The sequence below is a fragment of the Crocodylus porosus genome, unplaced genomic scaffold, assembly GCF_001723895.1.
Source record: "Crocodylus porosus isolate Cpor-Errol unplaced genomic scaffold, CroPor_comp1, whole genome shotgun sequence".
In the NCBI taxonomy this organism is placed as follows: domain Eukaryota; kingdom Metazoa; phylum Chordata; order Crocodylia; family Crocodylidae; genus Crocodylus; species Crocodylus porosus.
Window position 1 is genome coordinate 5,264,304 of NW_017728934.1, and position 20,107 is coordinate 5,284,410.

General features: G+C 56.6%; 2 protein-coding genes across 4 annotated transcripts in view; both read right to left on the reverse strand.

The window, feature by feature from the left end:
• Positions 1 to 1,275: 1,275 nt before the first annotated feature.
• On the reverse strand, positions 1,276 to 8,783 carry ELF3 (E74 like ETS transcription factor 3). Of its 3 annotated transcripts, none has more exons than XM_019546380.1 (9): positions 8,662 to 8,783; positions 7,291 to 7,461; positions 6,066 to 6,287; positions 5,601 to 5,696; positions 5,388 to 5,507; positions 4,943 to 5,035; positions 3,800 to 3,916; positions 2,893 to 3,088; positions 1,276 to 2,593 (listed from the first exon to the last, which is right to left on the reverse strand). In XM_019546380.1, the coding sequence occupies exons 2-9, from the start codon at positions 7,451 to 7,453 to the stop codon at positions 2,473 to 2,475; spliced, it is 1,128 nt and encodes a 375-aa protein (XP_019401925.1). In that variant the 5' UTR covers positions 7,454 to 7,461; positions 8,662 to 8,783; the 3' UTR covers positions 1,276 to 2,472. The 3 variants fall into 3 exon arrangements, with proteins under 3 accessions (XP_019401925.1, XP_019401923.1, XP_019401924.1); XM_019546378.1 differs by having other exon boundaries at positions 5,601 to 5,735; XM_019546379.1 differs by lacking the exon at positions 8,662 to 8,783 and adding an exon at positions 8,485 to 8,636 and having other exon boundaries at positions 5,601 to 5,735.
• Positions 8,784 to 18,354: 9,571 nt separating this feature from the next.
• The window catches only part of RNPEP (arginyl aminopeptidase), a 17,537-nt gene continuing 15,784 nt past the window's right edge, over positions 18,355 to 20,107 (reverse strand). The window contains exons 9-10 of the mRNA XM_019546381.1: positions 19,531 to 19,673; positions 18,355 to 18,705 (exon numbers count right to left, since the gene is read on the reverse strand). Coding sequence (XP_019401926.1) covers positions 18,541 to 18,705; positions 19,531 to 19,673 — 308 coding nt within the window. The 3' untranslated portion in view covers positions 18,355 to 18,540. The remainder of the gene's footprint in view (positions 18,706 to 19,530; positions 19,674 to 20,107) is intronic.

Sequence of the window (20,107 nt, forward strand, 5' to 3'; positions counted from 1 at the left end):
CAAGGACCTACGAGAGGACCACAGAGCTGTGAACTGGCTATAATAATGCACCGTACACTCCCATTGAGGGTGTGGAGATACAGAGAGGGAAGAGGGACTAGCCCCAGCTGCCCCAGGGAAAGCGGGGAAGCTGAAAGCAAGACCATCAGCCACCTCCTGTGGTGCTGCCCTGATGCCAAGGGAGTGTGGAAGAAGGTAAGCCGGCTCCACAAAGAGGTGACAGGGTTAGGCTGATGCCAAGGGAGGCGGCATTGTATGGACACCTGAATAAACAGCAGGGGCCCTGCCAATTTGACCAGTTTGTATCTTGCATCAGGATCTGAGCAGGAACCTCCTGATGTACAGATGCACTCAGCTCGAGGAAACAGACTGTTAAAATGTTCCTGAGTGAACTCCAGTCCTACTACCAGAGAGCAGTGGGAGAGGACGGGGAAGACACAGCCACCTCCACCTGGAAAAGGGACACTTGGCTCAGGCTGTTCAAAGACCACCCCCAGGGGGGAAGTGGACGGGGGAACGAAGAGGACAATGATGCAACTGGAGCCGGAGGCGGCGAGGAAGACAGCGACAGGATCAGCAGCAGCAGACGTGACAGGGAAAAGGACACTGAGCGAACTGAGAGTGTAAACCCCAGTCGGGGCTCAGACTAAAGGGCTGCGATTGGGTTAGGGAAGGGCAGCAGGTGGGTGCGCAGGGGCGCAGGGGAGTGGGTGTGTTTATTGTAATGGGTGCGTGGTTTCTTAATGTGGTTTAAGGTGTATGATGGAAAGTATATGCCAGATGATGTGTGTGTGTGTGTGTATAAAATATAGAAATATATTTTTCAAAAAAACAAAAAAATTCTTTGCAGTGTGTGTCCCTGTCGGCCTACTTGGAATGGGCAGAGATGCTGAAGTGCCTGGTTGCATTATTATCAGCAAATAGCATTTCTCTTTGTATCTTTATCTTGTTACTAGTTCAAGTAGTTTGAAATCAATGTAAATAGCTTATAGACATGCCTGTACAGCTGAGCTGGCATCTGAAGTCTGGAAGAAGGCCCAGTTCACCATCCTTGGCCCCTATTATGCTAGGAAGAGACTCAGCTCATCTATTCCTACCAACGGAAATCCTGGAGCCTCTTCTGGGGGAGCCAGTACCAGTAGGACTGAGGACTCTGAGCTCCAGGCAGGAGAGATGGCTGCAGAGCATATGGAAAGATAGAGGTTGGTTCCTTCCCAGGTTGGGCCCTCCACCCCTTCATTGCAGAAGCAACAATTATGACCAAAACTAATTACACACAGTTAAAAAAGCAATGATTTATTTCTGATATGTTTATTACTAAAAAAAGGAGGAAACTTTGTGCATGGTCCAGAGCTCTCTGTGGGACCAGCATACTGCTGCCATGATCTACATACAGCTCACTGATGCCACATTAACATAATTTCAGTCCAGCTGAAAATTAGCTACAATCATTGCTTTGGAAATGCCAAGTGCTTCTAGGACACTCGCAGTCACACAGGAACAACCTTATTTATGAAAAAATAGATTTTTATATACATTATATATTCTCTGTTTATATTACATAAATTAGAAGCAGGAGACAATCCACTCTTGGGGAAAGGACACCGCATGTGGTGGGAGAGAAGATATCAGAGAGATGATTGATGGTATATAGGCTCATGGATGTGCACTCCCTGGATACCAGAACTGGGCTGCTGCTTAGTGTCCTGCTCCCCACCATGGTCCCTTTGGAGCCACCTAAAATTCATGGTTCTTTTGGACTCGCTTTGAGCCCACAGTCACTTATGCTGCAGGAGCCAATCGGCCAGGCTGAGCATCTGCCTGTGAATGCAGAACACAGCCATTCCCACAACAGCTGCAGGGCAGAAGCTACTTGTCCGTCACCTGTGGGACCAGCAGCACAGCTGGCAAAGCATGTAGTGGAAAGGGAAGGCTCTGCAGGGCCCCAGTGATCTGAGCTGGTTCTCTTCATTCCAACTCAGCAACAGGTGAGGTGGCAAGCCAGCTTCCCCAGTAGCAGAGTGGCAGATCCAGTTTCCTGGGCCACCGCTCAATGGTAGCCAGGAATCCCTGCTATGTTCTGTTTTGGGCCATCCTATATATGGCTCCCTGGAATCTGATCACTGCAAATAGTACATGTCCCTTCCACTCTGTGAGCTTCAGACATGCTTCAAGACAGCGCAGGTCACTGTAAGTCCACTTGGAGAATAGAGTCCAACATGTTAACAATAGAAATAATGGTTTACAATAACCTACTTCAGCCAAAATATCAGCTTTTGATACTGAGGCACTGGCAAAGAACCAGCACACTTTGCCCCTAGGAAGGGGCTGGAGTCTAACACGCTGCACACAACAGCAGCTTTGGGTTCCAGCATCTGGCCAAGTGTCTGGTGCGAGGGTTGAGTTCAGTGCATTATGCTTTGGGTCTTGCCCTTGGGCCAAGAGGGCAATGCCTGAGTTCATGTAAAGCTCCTATAGCTCTTTACTCCTGTTCAACACTTCTTCCTCCTTCCAGCCACTGGAGTTCTTCCCAAATTTGTACACCAGCCTCCTTCCATCAACTCTTTCCAGGATTTCCCGCTTGTAGTAATACCTGAAAGGAAGGGGTTGAAATCAGGACTCTGTGCAAGTCACCCAGATATGCTAGTGCAGAGGCCAGCACCCCTCTGGGAGGGGCAGAGCCAGGAGCTGTGGGTAGCAGGAGGCACAGGGAGGGGGAAGAAGCCATTCCCTATGGGAAAGCTGGGTGTGAAGCACTAGGTTAGGGTCAGGAGCCTGGGGGAGTTTGCAGGGCACAGAGCTTTTGACGGGTCTACAGCCTGTTTAGCCATGGAGCTTGGCTCAGGCTCTGTTTCCTGTCCCATGTCCCCAGGGCATCCCTAGGGTGCTCACCTCATGGCCCGGCTCAGCTTCTCATAGGTCATGCTGCTGTTCTTCTTCTTCTGTCCCCAGAGCTGGGCTACAGCCTCTGAGCGGAGAAACTTGAAGACCCCCTCGCGCCGGTCCTCCCATTTCATCAGCCCCTCGTTCAGCTCTGGGTGGATCAGGATGTCGCGGATAAACTCCCACAGATGGGTCCCTCTTGGAGCTGTAATGGAAAAGCCGATGCAGGGAAGGCAGCAGCTACAATCTCACCACCCCAACCCCAGGAGAGGAGGCTGCAGCCTGGGCTGAGACCTGCAGCAGACATGAGCTGCAGGCTGTGCCGGGAGTGCCCTGCCTCTACAATCCAGCAGGAGCAGATCCCAGGAACTACTGCCTGGGAGGAGTGGCTGGGGAGGGCTTGCTCAGGGTCATCTCCCATCCCATCCAAGCCAGGGGCTGAGCCCTACTGATGATCCCACCCCCTAGCACAGTTTACAAAGGTGCTGCATTACCCCCATCACATCCTGTGGGGTGGGGCGGGGGCATAGCAGCTTGGAGCGATGGGGGGACCAGGGTTGCAGGACCAAACATTTCTTGTTTCAGAACCAGAGGGAGGAGGTGTCTCTTTCTCCACAGCCTGCTGGCACTCCCTTGAAGCCCAGCCACTTCCTCAGGCTGTGCCCGGGAGAGGTGACTGGGCCCACTAGCCTTAGCTATCAGCCCCCCAGCTGGAAAGCACAGGGCTCCATTGTGCAAGGTGCTGAAGCTCCACAGACAACGGGTCCCCAGTCTTTCTCCCAGCTATCCCCAAACATAGACTGGCCATCTGTCCTGCTTCCACCATTCGCTCCACCATGTGAACAAGACGGGCATATCAAGGGGCCCCCCTAGCCCAGCACGCCCCCTAACGAAGCCCAGCCAGCCCCTCACGTACAGTGCTTGCTCTTCCTGGTCTCCAGGCAGTCTCGGTTCTCCTTGCTGAGTTTCCGGGGCCTTCCCCTTTTCCGCTTACCGTGCTTCATTTCCCCTTTCTTATGGTCAGCAAAGCCACCTGCACAGGAGGAGGTAGAAGGTGTTACTTGGCCTGTCCAGGTGTCTGTATCACAGTCCTCACTACGGGAGTTGAGCAGCCTCAGGCCCTGGTTCCTCTTTCCTTACAAGCAGAAACCGAGGGGAAGAAGTGTTATGGTGCCCTGTGCTTGGGCTCCTTCCTCAGGCTCGGGGAATGGGGCCGCATCTCACAGGTGGCTGCTGCTCAGCTGTACAAGGCACCTCCCACATCTTCTATGCCCAGTGCTCCTCATGTGCCCTGGTGCAGTCACAAGCATCACGCCACATGATCCCTTGCACAACTTATTTATCACACTCCCTTTTACAAGCTGCTGACTCTGCACCCCATGGCTGGGGGCTGCTCTGGCCTAGCTTCTCGTCCAGACCCCACCTTTTCATTTGCAGCCTAAATTTCTTCCTGGCTGCTTATGCCCACCCTTCCTCTTGGTTAATGTGTCTGGGTGCAGGGCACTGAGAGCCCCACCCTATTCAACGCTGCAGAGGCACACCCTGCTGCCAAGGCTCTGGGGTCTCTGGTGACTGACCCCCACTGCCACAGATAGCTAAAGCAGGCCCCTCCAGTGCACTACCAGCTCTCCTGCCATCAGCCACAGCCCAGGGAACCAAAGACGAAACTCTTCCCAGTAGCATGGGTGACTGGTGCCTCTTGAGTCATCAACCAGGGTGGGGACCTGAGGCCAATCTCACTCACCAAAAAGCAGCCAGACCACTTCCACAAGTCCTGCAGCCACTGTGCTCCCACCTCCCCCCTGCCCGCCAGCAAAACAGGGAGCGTGGCCTGACAGGGGGTGCACCAGCTCTCTCAGGGTGCACAGGTTACACCCCCTACACGTCACCACTGCCCAGTAGGATGACACCTTTCCTATCCTGGTTTCAGCCCTGGCTAGGTTGGGGTGCCCATACTGTTGTTATGGCAATCAAATCTCTGGAGAGCAGGAAGCACACACTGATAAGCTCATTAATAAGCTCAACTCATTCCCCTCCAGATGGGAAAGCAGCAACTCACCATCAGGGGAGAACAACTTTGCTTCTGTAGGGTCCATATCTAGGTCACTTCCACCGGAGTCCTGGGAGTTGGGGCTGTGAGACATCACGGTCCCTGGGAGGCAAAGGGAGAGGGGTTGGATTTCCAGGCATGGTTATCCAGCAAATACTTCTCTTCATCAGAAAGCAGCTCCAGCCATTGCCTGACCAGATCCGTCAGCAAGGGGGCAGGGGGCTGGGCCTCGTGGGGCACCTGGGGAACACTCCTGCCAAGCATCATGAGCTGTTCCAAGGGTGGCAGGGCCAGGCTTTCACCGAACAATGACACAGGACTGCTTTGTCTCTGAGCAGGGAAGAGGGGCATACAAGAAGCACGCCTCTCTGCTCTGCACACGGGGCTGGCGTGTGCCGCACCTGGGCCAAAGGCCAAGCAGGCCATGACACCAAGCACAAGCAGTGGAGTTTACCTGAAATGTCAGAGCTTCCTGGAGACATGGTGCCGAGCAGGTAGCCCAAGTCTGCCTGATGAAAAGGGTTTGCGGACTTCATCTCCTCCAGGGACTCCTGTGAGCACGAGTTTCCCAGATCTAGGTACGATGGAGAAGGCAGGAAAGGGTCAGCCCTGTTCAAACTCATGTATGTGGCCACATGGACAGTGCAAGGCCAGGGTGCTCTCTCACCTAGGGTGTTGGAGTCAAGGGAGGTCTCCTGGGCAACAGCCATGCTGTCTTTCTCCAGCAGGTCAATGATCCAGCCGAGCTCGTCTGAGGCCAAGTCTTTGGGAGGAAGCAGGGCTGGGATTAGATGTGCTCGGCCTGTATAGTGGGGAAGTACACATGCTGCAGCGTCAGCCCTGCGCTCTCCCCCTTCTCCCAGTTGATCCCATAGATGCCAATGGGCTCTCCTGACTGAAGCCTCCCACTCCCAGGGGCCTGAGTGAGCATGTGTTGCTGTGGTGCAAATCCCACCAAGTGCCACTTTGCACTATCCAAACCTCCCATGCTAACAGGAGCGGGGCTTGCCTCGGGAGGAAGAGCCCACTTCCCTCCCCCACAAAGCCCTCCTCAGCCTGGAACGGTTGCAGCATTCGCTGATCTCCCCCTCCCCACGGCCCTGCCCAGCCTAGGCCAGATCACAGCACTCACTGATCTCATGGAGGCGATTATACAGCTCATCCCCCAGGGGCCCAAAGATGTTGCGCAGCTGCTCCTGCGTGCAGTGGCACAGTGTCAGGCCATCCATGTTGCAGCAAGAGAAGTCGATGGCGCTGGCGTCGTACTTGTTCTTCTCCACGTGGTAGCTGATCCATTCCAGCACCTGGGCCTTGCTCCAGAGGTGCGGGAGCTCACTGAACCACGTCGGCTTATCTGCAGGGAACAGGGCAGTGGTTCAGGGATGGCGCTCGGCGGGGCTAGCAGGGCAGGTGCCTGTCCCCAGGGCAGGGCTAGCCAGCCCAGCCCAGAACGTCACGGCTTTATCTTGCTTAGTCATTGCTGGGTGGACGGCTACGCCAGCCACCTGCTCCCTTATCTCAGGTCGCTGTCTCACCCCACCACAGGTGAGGTGTGTCGGGAACAGCAGCTTCCCAGCCCCGCATACCCTGCCCACCCCACACAGCACCCCAATGTCGCAGGTGGTGATAAGACTGCGCTGTGGTGCCTACCAGGGTCCCTCTCTCCACGCTGCCTGCTGCTCCCCCCCCATGGGGATCTCTGATGCAGGAGACAAGGGCAGGTTATGGTTGTTTGGGGAAGCCTTCAGAGTGGCCTGTCTCAGTATGACCCCTCATGTGGCCATTTTCCCATGACCCCCTGGGTGGACCCACTGAGCAGGACCCCCTGGCACAGCATGGGGATGATCAAGGCTAGACCCAGCCCTCAGAGGAGGACCAGCCTCTTCCTAAAGGGCACTCCAGTAGTCCCCTTGCTCCAGCTGGCCACTGGCTTGCCTGACCTGGCCTCTTACCCTGAGAGGAGCCCCAACTCTGCTGCCTGAGAAGCAGTCAGATGGACATTACAACCTGCCCCACCATGGTTCCTCCAGCTTCCCAGAATGGACCTGGGCACTGTAATGCTTTGCCCCTACCCTCTGAGCTCCCCGCAGAGCTTCACAGACATGAATGGTTTGCACCATACTACTCCTGCTGGATGGCCATGGCAAGTATGACCCCTGTCTTACAGAGGGGAAACTGAGGCACAGGGACACATCCCAGGTCATACAGAAAGTCAGGGCCGAGGTGACACCAGAACTCCAGCCTGCGCGCTAATCATAAGGTAACTGCCTCCCTTTTACTCCAGGAGAGATCCCTCCTTTCCCGCCCCCTGCCCCGCAAGTCTGCCAGCACAGATAGCAATCCCCATAGGCCCCCACCTGCAGGTTCAACAGGCAGCTGGCTGCTGGCCACACTCAGCCCCAAGCTGTTCTCCTCCCCGAGGTGTGTGAGCAGGTCCAGGGGCAGCTGCACCTCCTCCGGCTGGTACATGGCACTGATGTAGTTGGAGAAGATATTGCTGATTTCGCAGGATCCTGCCATAGAGCCCTCTGCCAAGAGACCAAAGCAGCCCAAGTGAGCTGAGCCAGCTTACAGAGTGGCTACCACCACCTGCAACATGGACTTACCCCAGCCTAAACCTGAACAGTGGGCTTGATCCAGCCCAGGGGAGCCAAGACCACACAGCCCCAGCCAGGGACTGAGAGAGGACCCGGCAGCCCCCACCTCTGATGTCTGTGCTCCTCACAGCCTCACTAAGGCAGCCCCCTCTCATGAGAGACCCACACCTTCCCTCTTCAGTGCACTCCTTGGTTCCTGAAATGGCACAGCCAGGATCAGGGCCCAGCTTGCAGCCTGCCAGGGTGACCTCCCCGCCCCTGAAAAGCGATGTCCGTCTAGGACCTTTGTAGTGTCCTGTTCTCCAGGCACTGCCTGATGAAGCTCTGTTCCAGAGGCAAGAGCAATATAAATAAAGAGGAATAAGATGGCAATAACACATTGTGCTGGTACAAACTTCGCCTTAGGCGGCAGCTGCCTTCCAGCAGGCTTAACCCTTTCGGTGGGCAATGCGTCTTAGTGCCAGTCTGAAGCTCTCTCTCATGGCATTTCCATGAGCAGAGAGAGGTTGTTCACCCTGCTAGCCTGAAGTCAGGCAGAAGACATGGTGGAGATGTACCTTATAGACTAACTCAGAGATACATAAGCTTTCGTGAGTCTGAGCTCACTTCATCAGATGCTGAAATGGTCATGCCCAAAGCGGATCCAGCCACCGCTTTAAAAATGGCATTTGCCGAGACCCAAATGGCTTGGACTCTCCTCCAGGGAAGATGCTGCATGAAAAGCAGAGTTCCCAAACACCCAGGGCCCCATCTCCCCAGGCTTTCGCAGCCCCAAGCAGCCCAGTGGTGCCCAGCTTGCCCTGCTTCCTGCTCTGTGACAAGAAGCAAGAGGACCCTGGCACTCCCAGCCCCTTTCTCCATGCCAGCCCCACAAGCCATACCAAAAGTTGCCCTCACTAGGATCTGTCCGCTGCCTGCGTGCATGCTGGCAAGAAAGAAGAGGCTGGTATTCACCTGCCAGCCGCACAGTAGCTCCAAGGAAGGGACTTCGTACAGATGCTTCCACTCCCAAGGCTCACAGCAGGTGCCCAGGGAGATGCCCCAGTAAGGCAGAGGCAGGAGGGCAGGCGCAGCCTAGTCCAGCACAGTGCACAGGGGAAGGCCCCGCTGAGCCCAGAGTGGCTTTGGTACCTTCTGCGATGAGGATCCCAGCAACAGCAGCTAATCCACAGAGCAGCACGGGGAGCTGCCAGCACACCTCTGCTTCCTACTCACTCCTCATCCGTGAGTGCAGAGCCCAGCTCTGGAGGTGGCCACTCCCCACGGCTCCACCTTTTATAGCCTGGGTGGCAGTAACACGATCCGCCCAGCTCTAGGGGAATTCCTAGCCGGAGCATTCATGCTCCCAGCTCCAGGTGATTTGCATAGTATGCACCACTTGGCCCCAGACTATTGCCGCCTTGCCGGGAAATCTGGGCTGGCCAGTTTAATGATTGTCAGAGCTGCTGCCCAGCCTGGCCCCAGTTTCGCCCACAGTGTTTTTCTGCCTTCGAATGTCAAGTGCGTTTGCTCACAAGAGCAGGGGACCAGCCTCCTCCTGCGTGGGCTGTGCTCGCAAAGGGCAGTGGCTACCTGTGGGCTCACGAGCCCTCTCATTATCCAGCAGGGGAAAGCGTGCCACCTACATACCGACTGACCTGCATGAACCCCTCTGAAAAGGGCCCACACACCCTAAGCTGAGAGCCTCAGATTTTGGATCCAGGGTTTAGGAGCACTCCAGCCCTGGCTTTAAGGGACCACATAAAAATAGTCCTCAGTCGCAGGGTAGGTGTGACCCCACTAGACCATCAGCCAGGGTCCTGCTTCTCCTGTCTCACACCAGCCCATCTCTTCAGTCGGGTGAGCCCTGCTGGCAAGGAGCTGGTACAAAGGGGCTAGGAGATGGGTCCAAAGTTGCCTTCTCCTGGGCCCAGAGTTTTGCTGGGTCCCAAGGGCGGGAGTGGAGCGTGGGCAGTATGGATAAGCCTGCAGCGTGGGGCCAGCCAGGGTTGTCTGGCAATGAGACAAGATGGTTTTGCTGCTGCTGTTGATACGTGTGTGTGTGTTTATTTTTTTCCGGATCTGGCCGGGGCAGATTCCCTCGTGCCAGTTCTTTCCCCTCCATTTCACAAGCACTGCAGAGGCTGTCTGGATGTGACCACAAGTGCATGCACGCACGCACGGGGCTGCGCAGGAATGGTTATACAGGGGGCTCTTTGCTGAGGCTGGTGGTCTTCAAAGCTCCCTGTGTATGTGCATGTGTAGCAATTTGTGTGTGGTTGTGTCAACTGTGTTTCTCCCTGGCTCCCAGACTAACAGCCTGAGATGCCTCCTGTCTTCACCCAGCCTCTGAACCCTGGCCTGGCATGGATTGCTGCCTATGCTACCATCCTCACACCCCCACAGGCGCACACATGCAGGCATGTGCATACAGGGTTTTGCAGCCTGAGGGAGTCCACTGCTGTTCTGGGACCCCGGTGCAGCCCATGTCCCTGGATGGCTGGGTCCCAGGTCACTCACCATTCACCCTAGGGAAGTCACCCTGGTTGGGGCTACAGCCACTGCCTGGAAGGAAGCTGGGGCCATCATGCCATCCAAAAAGCAGCAGGTCAAGCAGACTAATTACCCAGCCTGACTTCATTCCTCAACAATAGTCTGTGGTATGGAGGATGGAATATGGTATGGGAGGATGCTATGCTTTTTTCTTTCTGGGCACTGGGCCTTTGGGTGCATGGAGCCATCTCCATACCCAGGCACCAGCAGCATTGTCTCCTCTGAGGTGCTGTGAACCCTGGGAAACTTGATTGCTGTCTTGTTGTGTGTGCCCTGGGTATCTTCTCAGCCCGGGGGGATGCAACAAGCTTTCTAGTCACTTGCCTAAATCTGCAGCGTAGCTGGGCATTGACTCCCAGCCTTCTCAGCCCATGGTGGGGCCCCAGCTGTTGAAGGCCCTTGTGCCCTTCCAGCCTGCAGTGTGAAAGTAAGTTGAACTTGCCCCTGGTTTTTGTCCACCACTAAAATGGAGCATCCTCTGGGATGGAAGATAGCAGCTACTTAATGATGGCAAACAGCCCTACACCACACACTGGGGAAGGAAGGAAGTCTGTTCAGTCCAAATATCAGGATGCCAAAGGGAGGCAGCATGGAGTTGAAGCCTCCAAAGATGCCCACCCCTGAGCAGGGGTGGCCCCAGACAGGGCAGAGCCAGGCAGTTTTGCAGTGCATTGGGGGAACTCTTCTGGGCCAGGCCAAGCACCCTGAGTTTGGCTCTCCTGCTGCTGCAGCTCAGGGCCCACAGGCCTCCCTTTAGGCCAGTGGGCAGCAGACACAGCAGGGCACTGCAGCCTGCATGCTGAGCAAGTCCAGGCTAAAATGACCCTGGGAGTCCCAGGGAGGGAGCCTGGGAGTAGCTTGCCTACACACCAGAGAGGGTGGGGAAGTCCCAGGGTGATCAGGGACCAGCAGTCTAATCAAAACCTGGCCCCACCTGGTAGGATCCAGGGAGCGGGAGCAGCAGCCAGCCAAGCTGAGGCTGCCCACGCAGCACAGTCTCACCCACTCACATCTGTACGGGAACAGGTGCCAGTGGCCAAAGCGGGGTCTGAGCACCCTCTGGCGGCCCACTCCGACTCAGCAAGCGAGCAGCCTTGTCTGCATGTGAGGCAGCAGTCACGTCTGCACATGGGGATCGTGCAGGCAGGGTGCCAAGGTGACATGCCACCTGCATGCCTCTCTCTCCAGCTGGTCACACTATCGGCTCACTGCAGTACATTCCCCTCACCCTCTTTTACAAATCTTGCACATTGGAAATAGAGCAATGGTGGGCTACAGGAGTCAACAGCTGAGTAGCTAGCAGACAGCCCCTGTGCCAGCTAGAAGCCTCCCTGCATGGCCTGTAGCTCAATGAACCTATCTAAGGGCACAGGCTTTGAGGCTCCAAGCTGGCTGCAGGGCACTCTACCAGAGGACCTGGGAGTGAGTGGGCAGGGATCTCAGATGAGCTCCCTGGTCCCTGAGCTCGCTGGGCTTCTGCCCACCATGGCTCAGCGCCTTCCTAATGTGGCACAGCTGCTGCTGAGCCAACCTGTGGACAGGGGTGAAGAGGTGGGAGGCTGGGAAGCAACACGACTGCAAGGAACTAGGGAGCACGCTCAGAACTAGGGGCTCTGGCCGGAGGGTAGCGGAGACAGATTCAACTGGCTCTGAAATGCACGGTGTGTCTGGCCCTGGCAGCCCTGCCATAGTGCCAAGTGTGTGGCAGCTGGGAGACAGGCAGGCCCTGGACAGTGCCCCCAGAGCTAACCTCCACTGGCTTCTGGTCTGAGCCCAGTGCACTCCATCAGGCTTGGGTCTATGAACAGCACAGCTCTCGGCAGGGTGGAGCAGCAAGCCAGCACTGATGGGAAGATCCCTTGGAGAGACTTTGGCTCCCGGAGTAGAAGGGCAGTAGACAGTGGATGGTTTAACAGCCCCTCCCCGTCTATAAGTACATATCAGTGCCAGGGCCCAGCCCAGCTACCACGTGTTCAGAGGACAGGTCATCCACACGCAATCTCCACCAGGCGCTAGCATCCGGGTGCACTTCCCTTTCCAGAGCCCACCCTCCAGGTCTGCTGTATTAACTCTACTGAGCACCACCAGGGCAGGCCCTCGATTCAGGCACCTTCCCCTGCTTTTGGCTCCTGGGTGCTGCACATGTTCTGGCCACAGTGGAGTCAGGTTTTCTAGCTTTTCTCTGTAACTATGAGAGCTAGAAATGCGCTGATACTCCAGAGCCAGGTCCAGGAGCAGTGTTGTGGGACCCCCCCCGACATGAGAAGCTTTGGGCTACAATCACAAGAGGTGTCAAACCTGAAGATGCTCAGCCTGGATTGCCACCCTCAGCCCAGCCAGCCTGGAGCTTGCTGCCTCCAGGACTGGCCTTTCCCTTGCAGATCCTCAGTCTGTCAAGGACGAGCTTGCCATGACTAAGGTGCAGTGCAAAACACCTGCTGGCTCAGGCTTTTTGGCAGAGCCGGGCTTCACGAGTGGGGGAGTGGGTCCTGGCCTGGCCTGGCATCCTGACCTGGAACCTCTATGTTTGCACAGGCTGTTTGGTGCCGCGTGCAGCATCACCACCAGCACCATACGTGCATGACCCAGCAGGGCAGGGCCACAGGTTGGGCAATGTTGAGGCCTCCAGCGCTTTGACCTCAAGAACATCCTTCCGGTGACCGGGGCGGGGAGGTGTTTGCTGTACCCAGAGGCATGGGGCGAGGCCCAGAGAGGGTAGAAACCTGGGGCTGGGACACCGTCTCCCTGACAGAGGGGAGGTTGATGGGCTGAGCCACTGCTCCAGATTGGACTGGGGGGGAGGAAGGGGGTCTCCCACCTGCCACTCAGCATGAGCAGCGTTCATAGGAAGACTCCCCACTCTTGTGCCAGGCAGCTTCTGGCTCCCACTCTCTGGCCACCCGTGGGACCCACCCACATCCCTCTGTGCTACCAGGACCAGGGCTGGCTCAGCTCCTCTGTGAGTGTTTGAGACTTTGCCTAGTCCTGCGTGCTCTTCTCCCCAGGAGCAGCTGGGAGCAGGGAGGCCCAGGAGCATGGAGCTCTCACCTGGGAGGGGAGGAAAGGGGAGAGCCAAACCTGTGCACACTGAAAGTCACTACGTGGGGTGGGCCCATCTGCACCACGCTGCTGGGCACGCCCCTCGCCAGGGCCTGCTGGCTGCCTGGAATGCGTGTCACAGGCCGGTGCACGCACGTACACATGTGCATACACACACCTTCAGGTCCTAGCATGCCAGGCCCATGTGCCAAAAGGCTTCTCTTGGTCTGGGTGGGCTGCAGCACTGCCTCTGCCCTTGGCCTGTGCGTCTGCCGCACTGCTGGGGCCCAGGCTGTCTCTGTGCAGGCTCCATAGGAAAGGGACTGCACAGCCCAGCTGCTCCACACCGCTTAGACCAGCACTGACTCCCCAGAGCCTCCAGCAATGGAAACGCCCATTCTGAGAGCTCCCCGAGCCAATTGCTCTTTCCTTCAGACAGCACCAGGAGCTACACCTGCTTGCCTGCCTCTGTTTCCTCACCAGGCTGAAGCATCGCCTGGACATAGGTCTGAGTCCTCAGAGGAGTCCATGGATCTCCTCCAGCTTGTGGCTGCTTCTGCTAGCTCCCTGCATCTGCCTCCCTCCTCCTCCAGCTGGGCCCAGGGGAGCTCTCTGCTAGGGAAGGACGCTGCTCTTTTCATCTCTCAGGGGCTGTAGTTTTACAGGCCACCACTAACTCCCAGCTGCGTTGTTTCCCCTTTGGGGTAAATTCCAATTCTTCAAACCCAGTTCGCTGCAGGGACATTGGAGGAAACTGGTTCCCCAAGGACACGACCATCTCAGCATGCCAGGGAACCTCTTGCGCGAGAGCCTCAGCTGCCCCTGCTCAGAGGTGCTGGGCCCTGTGGGCAGAGGCCCGACTCCATGCCCCGAGGTGGCCAGCGGTGCTGCAGGTTCCCCATCTCAGCACGGATCCATCAGCTGTCTGTGCACACAGCCCAGATGGCGATGGCTGGCCCCAGAGAGGGCACTCCAAGGGGCTGGCCAGGAAATGGCTTGGCCCAGCTGGGCTCTGCCATCATCTCTGAGGCCCCTCCTGGTTTCGTCTGCTTTCCAACCCTACTTCAAGCTCCTGGTCCCACCACTGGCCCTGGCTGTGTCTTTCCTTTCTCCAACGGGCTCTGGCTGCAATGCCAAACCTACAGCCCTTGAGATGCCCAGGTTCCCCATCTTCCCAGCTTGTAGTAACACCTGGGTTCACCAGGCTCTCTGCCTTGCTGCCAGCCAGAAGCTTATCCTGAAGTGGGCAGCCTAGGCCAGTGGGAACCAGCCCGCAGTACCACCCAGTCTCCTGAATGTACCACAAACAGGGCCAGGCTTGCCCCACAGCCCCTGCCTATGGCTGATGCTTCACTGCTCTAAGATGCCTGGCTCTTTCTACATGGCAGCATCTCCTGCCTGGCTTGGCAGCCTGGCTGTTTGCAGCAAGTGGCTCTTTCCACAACACATGGAGAAGTTACCCCCACTCCAGCATGCAGAGAGCCTCTGAGCACAGCACTTCTCCTTCACTGAAGGGCAGGCGGGCGCAAGGCCTCTTTTCCACAACTGTGACCTCACAGGGGCGGTGGTGCTCTCCCCTAGCCTGGGGGTCTTCAAGAGGAGGTTAGATGGACATCTGGCTGGGGTCATCTGAACCCAGCACTCTTTCCTGCCTGTGCAGGGCATCGGACTCAATGATCTGTTGTGGTCCCTTCTGACCGTAACATCTATGAAACCTCTGGAGCTCACTGGAGACTAACTTGGCCAGTGAATGAGAAGGGCCACAGCCTGAAGCCAGGGTGCTTAGGGGACTGGTCTTTGCTGCAACTGCCAGAAGACATGGGAATTTCCAGCTCCACGCAGAGCAGTGACCCATGCCACCAGCGCTCTCCCCTGCACTCCTGATGTGACCTAGAAGGCTGCAGTAGAGACACAAGCCAGCAAAGAGTCCACATCCCCCTACTGCCATGACCACCACCGTCCTGGGCTGGGCTGGGCTGGGCTGGGCACTCAGGGCTTTCCCAGGGGGCTAAGGTAGGAGTGGGGCTTGGCTCTGCTGTTTGCTACAGACACCGCGGTTCCAGGATGATGAAAACCTGGAGACAGGCCAAGCAATGGGACAGGACAGGCTGGAGAGATCTGCCCGAGGGCAGCAGTGACAACCCCCTTCATGGTGGGGGCGGCCTGGCAGCTCGAGGTATTCAGAGTGACACATTGGTATAGTGCTTGCAACATCCCCTTCAGCATCTACCTCACATCCAGGGTAACAGCCTACTACCACTACCAGTTTGGGGGCTGCTAGGGTTGAGACAGTATCGGCTACACACCCTCCTGCCCCAGAGCCAGCGCCAAGGGCAAGCAGCCACAGCCCTGCCTGCTGTTTGAATTGTGAGACCTGAGGAGAGGAAACAGGCTGTGTCAACGAGACAAGCTCCTGGAATTTCCCAGTGCTCAGGTGCCCAGACCTGTCCAACTCGTCCCTACATCAGATCAGAGCGAGAACAGAAAGCACAGCAAGGCTGTCAGGGAAACCAGCCCTGTCCCTGCGTGCACAGCTGAGAGGAGCAGGGCCAGCTGGGCACAACCTAGCAGAGGGTGGGAGCCCACACGGCGGCTCAGGTCATTCTCAACACCCCTGGGCAACACGCAGGCCCTGGCACTGAAATCCATGCAGGGGACCTGGGTGAACCCAGCTGCTTGACTGGCAGGGTTGTCGTCTCCCGGTAAGGGGTGGGGGGATGTGGTCGCTATGGGGTGCTCTATAGCTACATCCTCTTGCCTGCATGTGCAGCGAGTGTTGGTTTTACCAGAACAAATTGCTGCTAAGACGCACAGAGCAATTCAGGCACCCAAACCCCTCAGCTGTCTGCAGTAAGGGAGCCCAGGGCTGTGTATAGAGGGCATGGGCACCCCCAGGGCCAGCAATGAAGCTTGGGGGAGGGTGCTGGCCTGAATGCACAGACCCCTATGGTACCAGCATACTGGGGTGAGCCCAGGGCCTCAATTAGGTCAAAATTAGACCTGCTGGGGGCCTGGTTCAACCAGAAGCCCTAGCACAGGTAGGAGGGCTATATTAATGCAGGGCTAGAGGTGGGTATGGCAAGGATATTAAAGATATATTCATAGTAATACCCTGAATGCAAGGACCTCTCCTGGAAGGATTTCAGCACCTGGTAGAGCGGGTCAGTATTATCAACATCCTGTTGCAGGCAGGGAAACTAAGGCAGGGGTATAGAGAAGTGACCCACCCAGAGGGGCCATCGCAGAGCCCAGAAGACCCCACGAATCCTACATCCTTTCTAGCAGCGCTGACCCCAGTGGCTGCAGACAACATCCCAACTCACAAGTGCTGTAGGCCACGGTCTCTCCCAGCCAGCCCCAGCCCACTGCCCTCAGATCCATCAGCCCATGGCCTGATGGGACCAGAGCCACAGGGTGGCAGGAGCATTTGCAGCAACCCAGGAGACTCACTCAGCTGAGCAGCCCCAGAGCTGTGCTAAAATCAGCCCAATGCAAGCGGTGCACACACAGAGGCCACGTCCAGAGGAGCAGGGGTGTGTGCTTCCAGCAGCACAAATTACGTCAGTTCAGGCCGCTGCACATAAAGCTTGTTGCAGGATGAAATATTCCACAGCTGCCAAACTGCCTTCGCCCAGGCTCTCCCAGTTCTTCAGCCAGGGAGCGCAGACAGTCTTACCAGGTGGGCTGGTGCCATGCTGGAGCAGCAGGGGCAGCACCGAGGCCTGGAGGAAAGCCAGAGCATTGCTCTGGATGGCCCGGCCTCCAATTAGGTGGTGCAGGCTTGTTTTGTGTGTGTTGTACCTCTTTTTTTTCCCTGCAACTTTTTTTTGCTACTGGAAAACCCCAGTAGCAAATTTTGCCACCACGTACACGTTTTAATGTCCACTGTTCGTGGCACCATAAACCACATGCCCCTGCTCAACTGGATGCAGCCACAGGCTCCATTTTGCTTCACTAAGAGCTGGGGCATCTCTGCCCAGAGCACAAGGAGTGGTTGGTGCCCTGCCAGAGAACCAGCTGTAAATCCACCAAGCAGGACAAGAGGGGACCACACCGATCTGGACCAGCACAGAAACTATATCCAAGCTGCTTGTTTCTGGGTGAGAGGAGCAGGCAGGAGAGGACTAGGGCTTGTGTCACTAACTGATTTGCACCACCGCAGCGATAGACTCCTCCTGGCTTGGTCAGTGGTGCATGGACAGAGCCGATGACTCAGCCCTGGCCGAAGTTCAGCCCACCGCCAGCCCCTCCTCCTGTAGATCACTCCACCTTGCACACACCTGTCTTCCCCCGCAAACCAGTACACATCTACAAACCAGACAGCCCTGGCACAAGCCTCGCTCCCCTCTGACGCAACTAAATCTCTCAGGCCACAGCGAAAGGAAAGTGAAGCCCTGGGCAGGCACCTCCAGCGCAAAGAAGCTGCCTAGCCAAGAGCCAATGCCCAGACAGGAGCGATAGACCCACCCTGAGAAACAACTCTGCTCCCCCACTTTCCCTGCCGAAAGGCAGCAAGACCCCCTGTTGCCGCCCAGAGCTGCAGCCTGCTTTCAGAGGCTGAACGCCTGACACGGCCTTCACCACACAGGCAAGGGAGGCCAATGGCCTGGCTTTGGGGCACAGGTCACACACTGTGCCACAGGAAGGCAAGTGCCTCAGCCTCATCAGCAGATACAAGATGCCAGGCCAGAGCAGCAGGGCAGGGGTTGCATGATTTGGGACCCAGCCCTGCTGGTGAAGAGGCAGAAGGACCCTGCCTGGGGAGGCACTGTATTTACACCTCCCCTCTCCTCCAGTAGAAGAGAGAAACCCTCCTTCCCCCCCAGTGCAGCAGCTGCTCAGACAGCGCTGGGGGTCTGGGCTGGCAAAGGTGTACATGGCCTGTGCTATAGCTCTTTCTCCCACAGCCCAAGCTGTGCTCAGAGGTGACAGGCTTGCACACCCCAGGCAAGGTTCAGGCACACATGGTGCCCATCAACATCAATGCCCAGCAGCAGCCACAGCTGTGACTGCACAGCCAAGACCAACAAGGCCCTTCCAGGTCACAGCCTTATGCTCCAAACAGTGAGCAGGCCCACCAAGTCTTGATCATAGGCTGGAAAGCACCTGCTGGCATCTTATGCAAACCCCTCAACACCAAATCATTGCAGACTGCATGGGCTGGGATCCGGTGCCCAACCAGCCTGAGCATTCAGGGTTTATTTTTCATGTGAAGATGGAGTCCCCAGAGACCCAAAGGAGAGAAAGGACAGATACAAATTACAAAGTATTTAATAAGCCAAGTCTGTGCATCAAGCCACAGAATCAGCACCAGCTGTGAAACAGGCTTCGCAACACAGCCCAGCACTAACACGGAGGCTCTGGACCCTCAGTGTGAGTGGAGCGGAGCCAACGCAGAGACCACAGGCCTCGCTGCCCATGCCTCTCAGAAGTGAGCCCCTAGCTGCTAGCAGGCTTCAGGCCCAGGATCTTCTTGATGTAGTTCTGGACATTCACGTGAAGCTGCGGGGCCGTGGCTGAGAAGGTCTCCATGGCCAGCACCTGGGCCGACTCAGAGCCGCTCCACATGGACCGGTAGAGGGGGAGGGTGTACTTCTGCTTCCCCTGCAAGGTACAAATGGCAAATAAAATCCAGTCCACTCTGCTGCGGAGCCCCCAGGATGGTGGTACAGCCCTCCGAGGAGCAGCCACTCCCCAGTACAGCTCCCCATCTCCTGTGCTTTAACATACCTCCAGCTCCTCCCACCAGCCCCACTTCTGACTGAAATCCCTGGGGCTGGGCCTTGGCCATGCAGGCTACACATGGCCAAAACTAGCTACACGGGCTGAGCGTGTGTGCATGCATGTGTGCATATGCACACTCAGGTCAAGTCAGCCTTTTTCGTTCAACAGCTGGTGACAGCGCCAACAGTCAGCCAGGGAGAGCAGAGGAACGACCAGCGTCACCATGGGGGCAGAGCCCCTTGGCTAAGCCTGATCATGAGAGCTGTGGTGCAGGCCTGGAGGACTGGGAAGCAGGCAGCACTTGGGGGCACAGCACACACGGCTGCGGAAGCCCCTGCTCATGGGGATTATTGTTCAAACACCTTGCTGCACAGGAGGGGCAGAGCAAGGAAGTGCAGCGCTGGATTCCAGCTGCCCCTGGTCTTGTCCACATTGCACAGCTGCACTGCCAGCTACTCTGGCCCTCACACAACCTGTTTCCATTTCTGGCCTGAACTCAGCAGGATGTTTCAGTGCCTGCTTTAAACTTTAAGCATTTTCCATCCCCCAGACAGGACTGGATTGAGGGAAGTACTTTGGCGTCTGCCCAACATAAGGCATAGGTAGCCGTGCCCAGGCGAAGGGCAGTGTCCTGCTGTCACCACCCACTGCACCCCTCACCAGAGCCCCCGGCTCCCATGGAGCGAGCCACATGGCATCACAAACCTGGCTGTGCAGAAAATCCCTGACTTTTCCATACTCGGCCTCATGGTTGTTCTTGAGGATGATCTGGCACCAGCGGAGGCGCAGCTCAGCATTCTGTGCCTGGGAGATCTTTGGGTACCTCTTGCTCAGCTGGTCCACATTCCCTGTGGAAGGAGATGTTCATCAGTGCTGCACCCTCCCTTTGCTTTGGGTGGCAATTTAATACAGCACAACCCCAACATACACAGAAGAAGCATTTCCTCCATACTCTTTGCCATTAACAGCCTAGGACTCTGATCAGAGACAAAAAAGCAGCAGCGGTCATCCTCCAGCTCCTGGCAGCCAGTGGTTCCAGTACAATCCCTCTGTGTCAAAGAAACACACATTCTGCAAGCTGTAAAAGGATGGAGGACGGATTCACCTCCAAAGAGGGTTATTCTGCACTGGTCTGGTCCTGCAGGGAGCAAACCAGGAAAGCCAAGGCTGCAACTGAACTCCAACTAGCTTGGAGCATCAAGGACAACAAAAAGTCCTTTTTCAGATATGTGGGGAGCCGGAGGAAAAGCAAGGGCAACGTTGGACCCCTGCTAAACCAGAT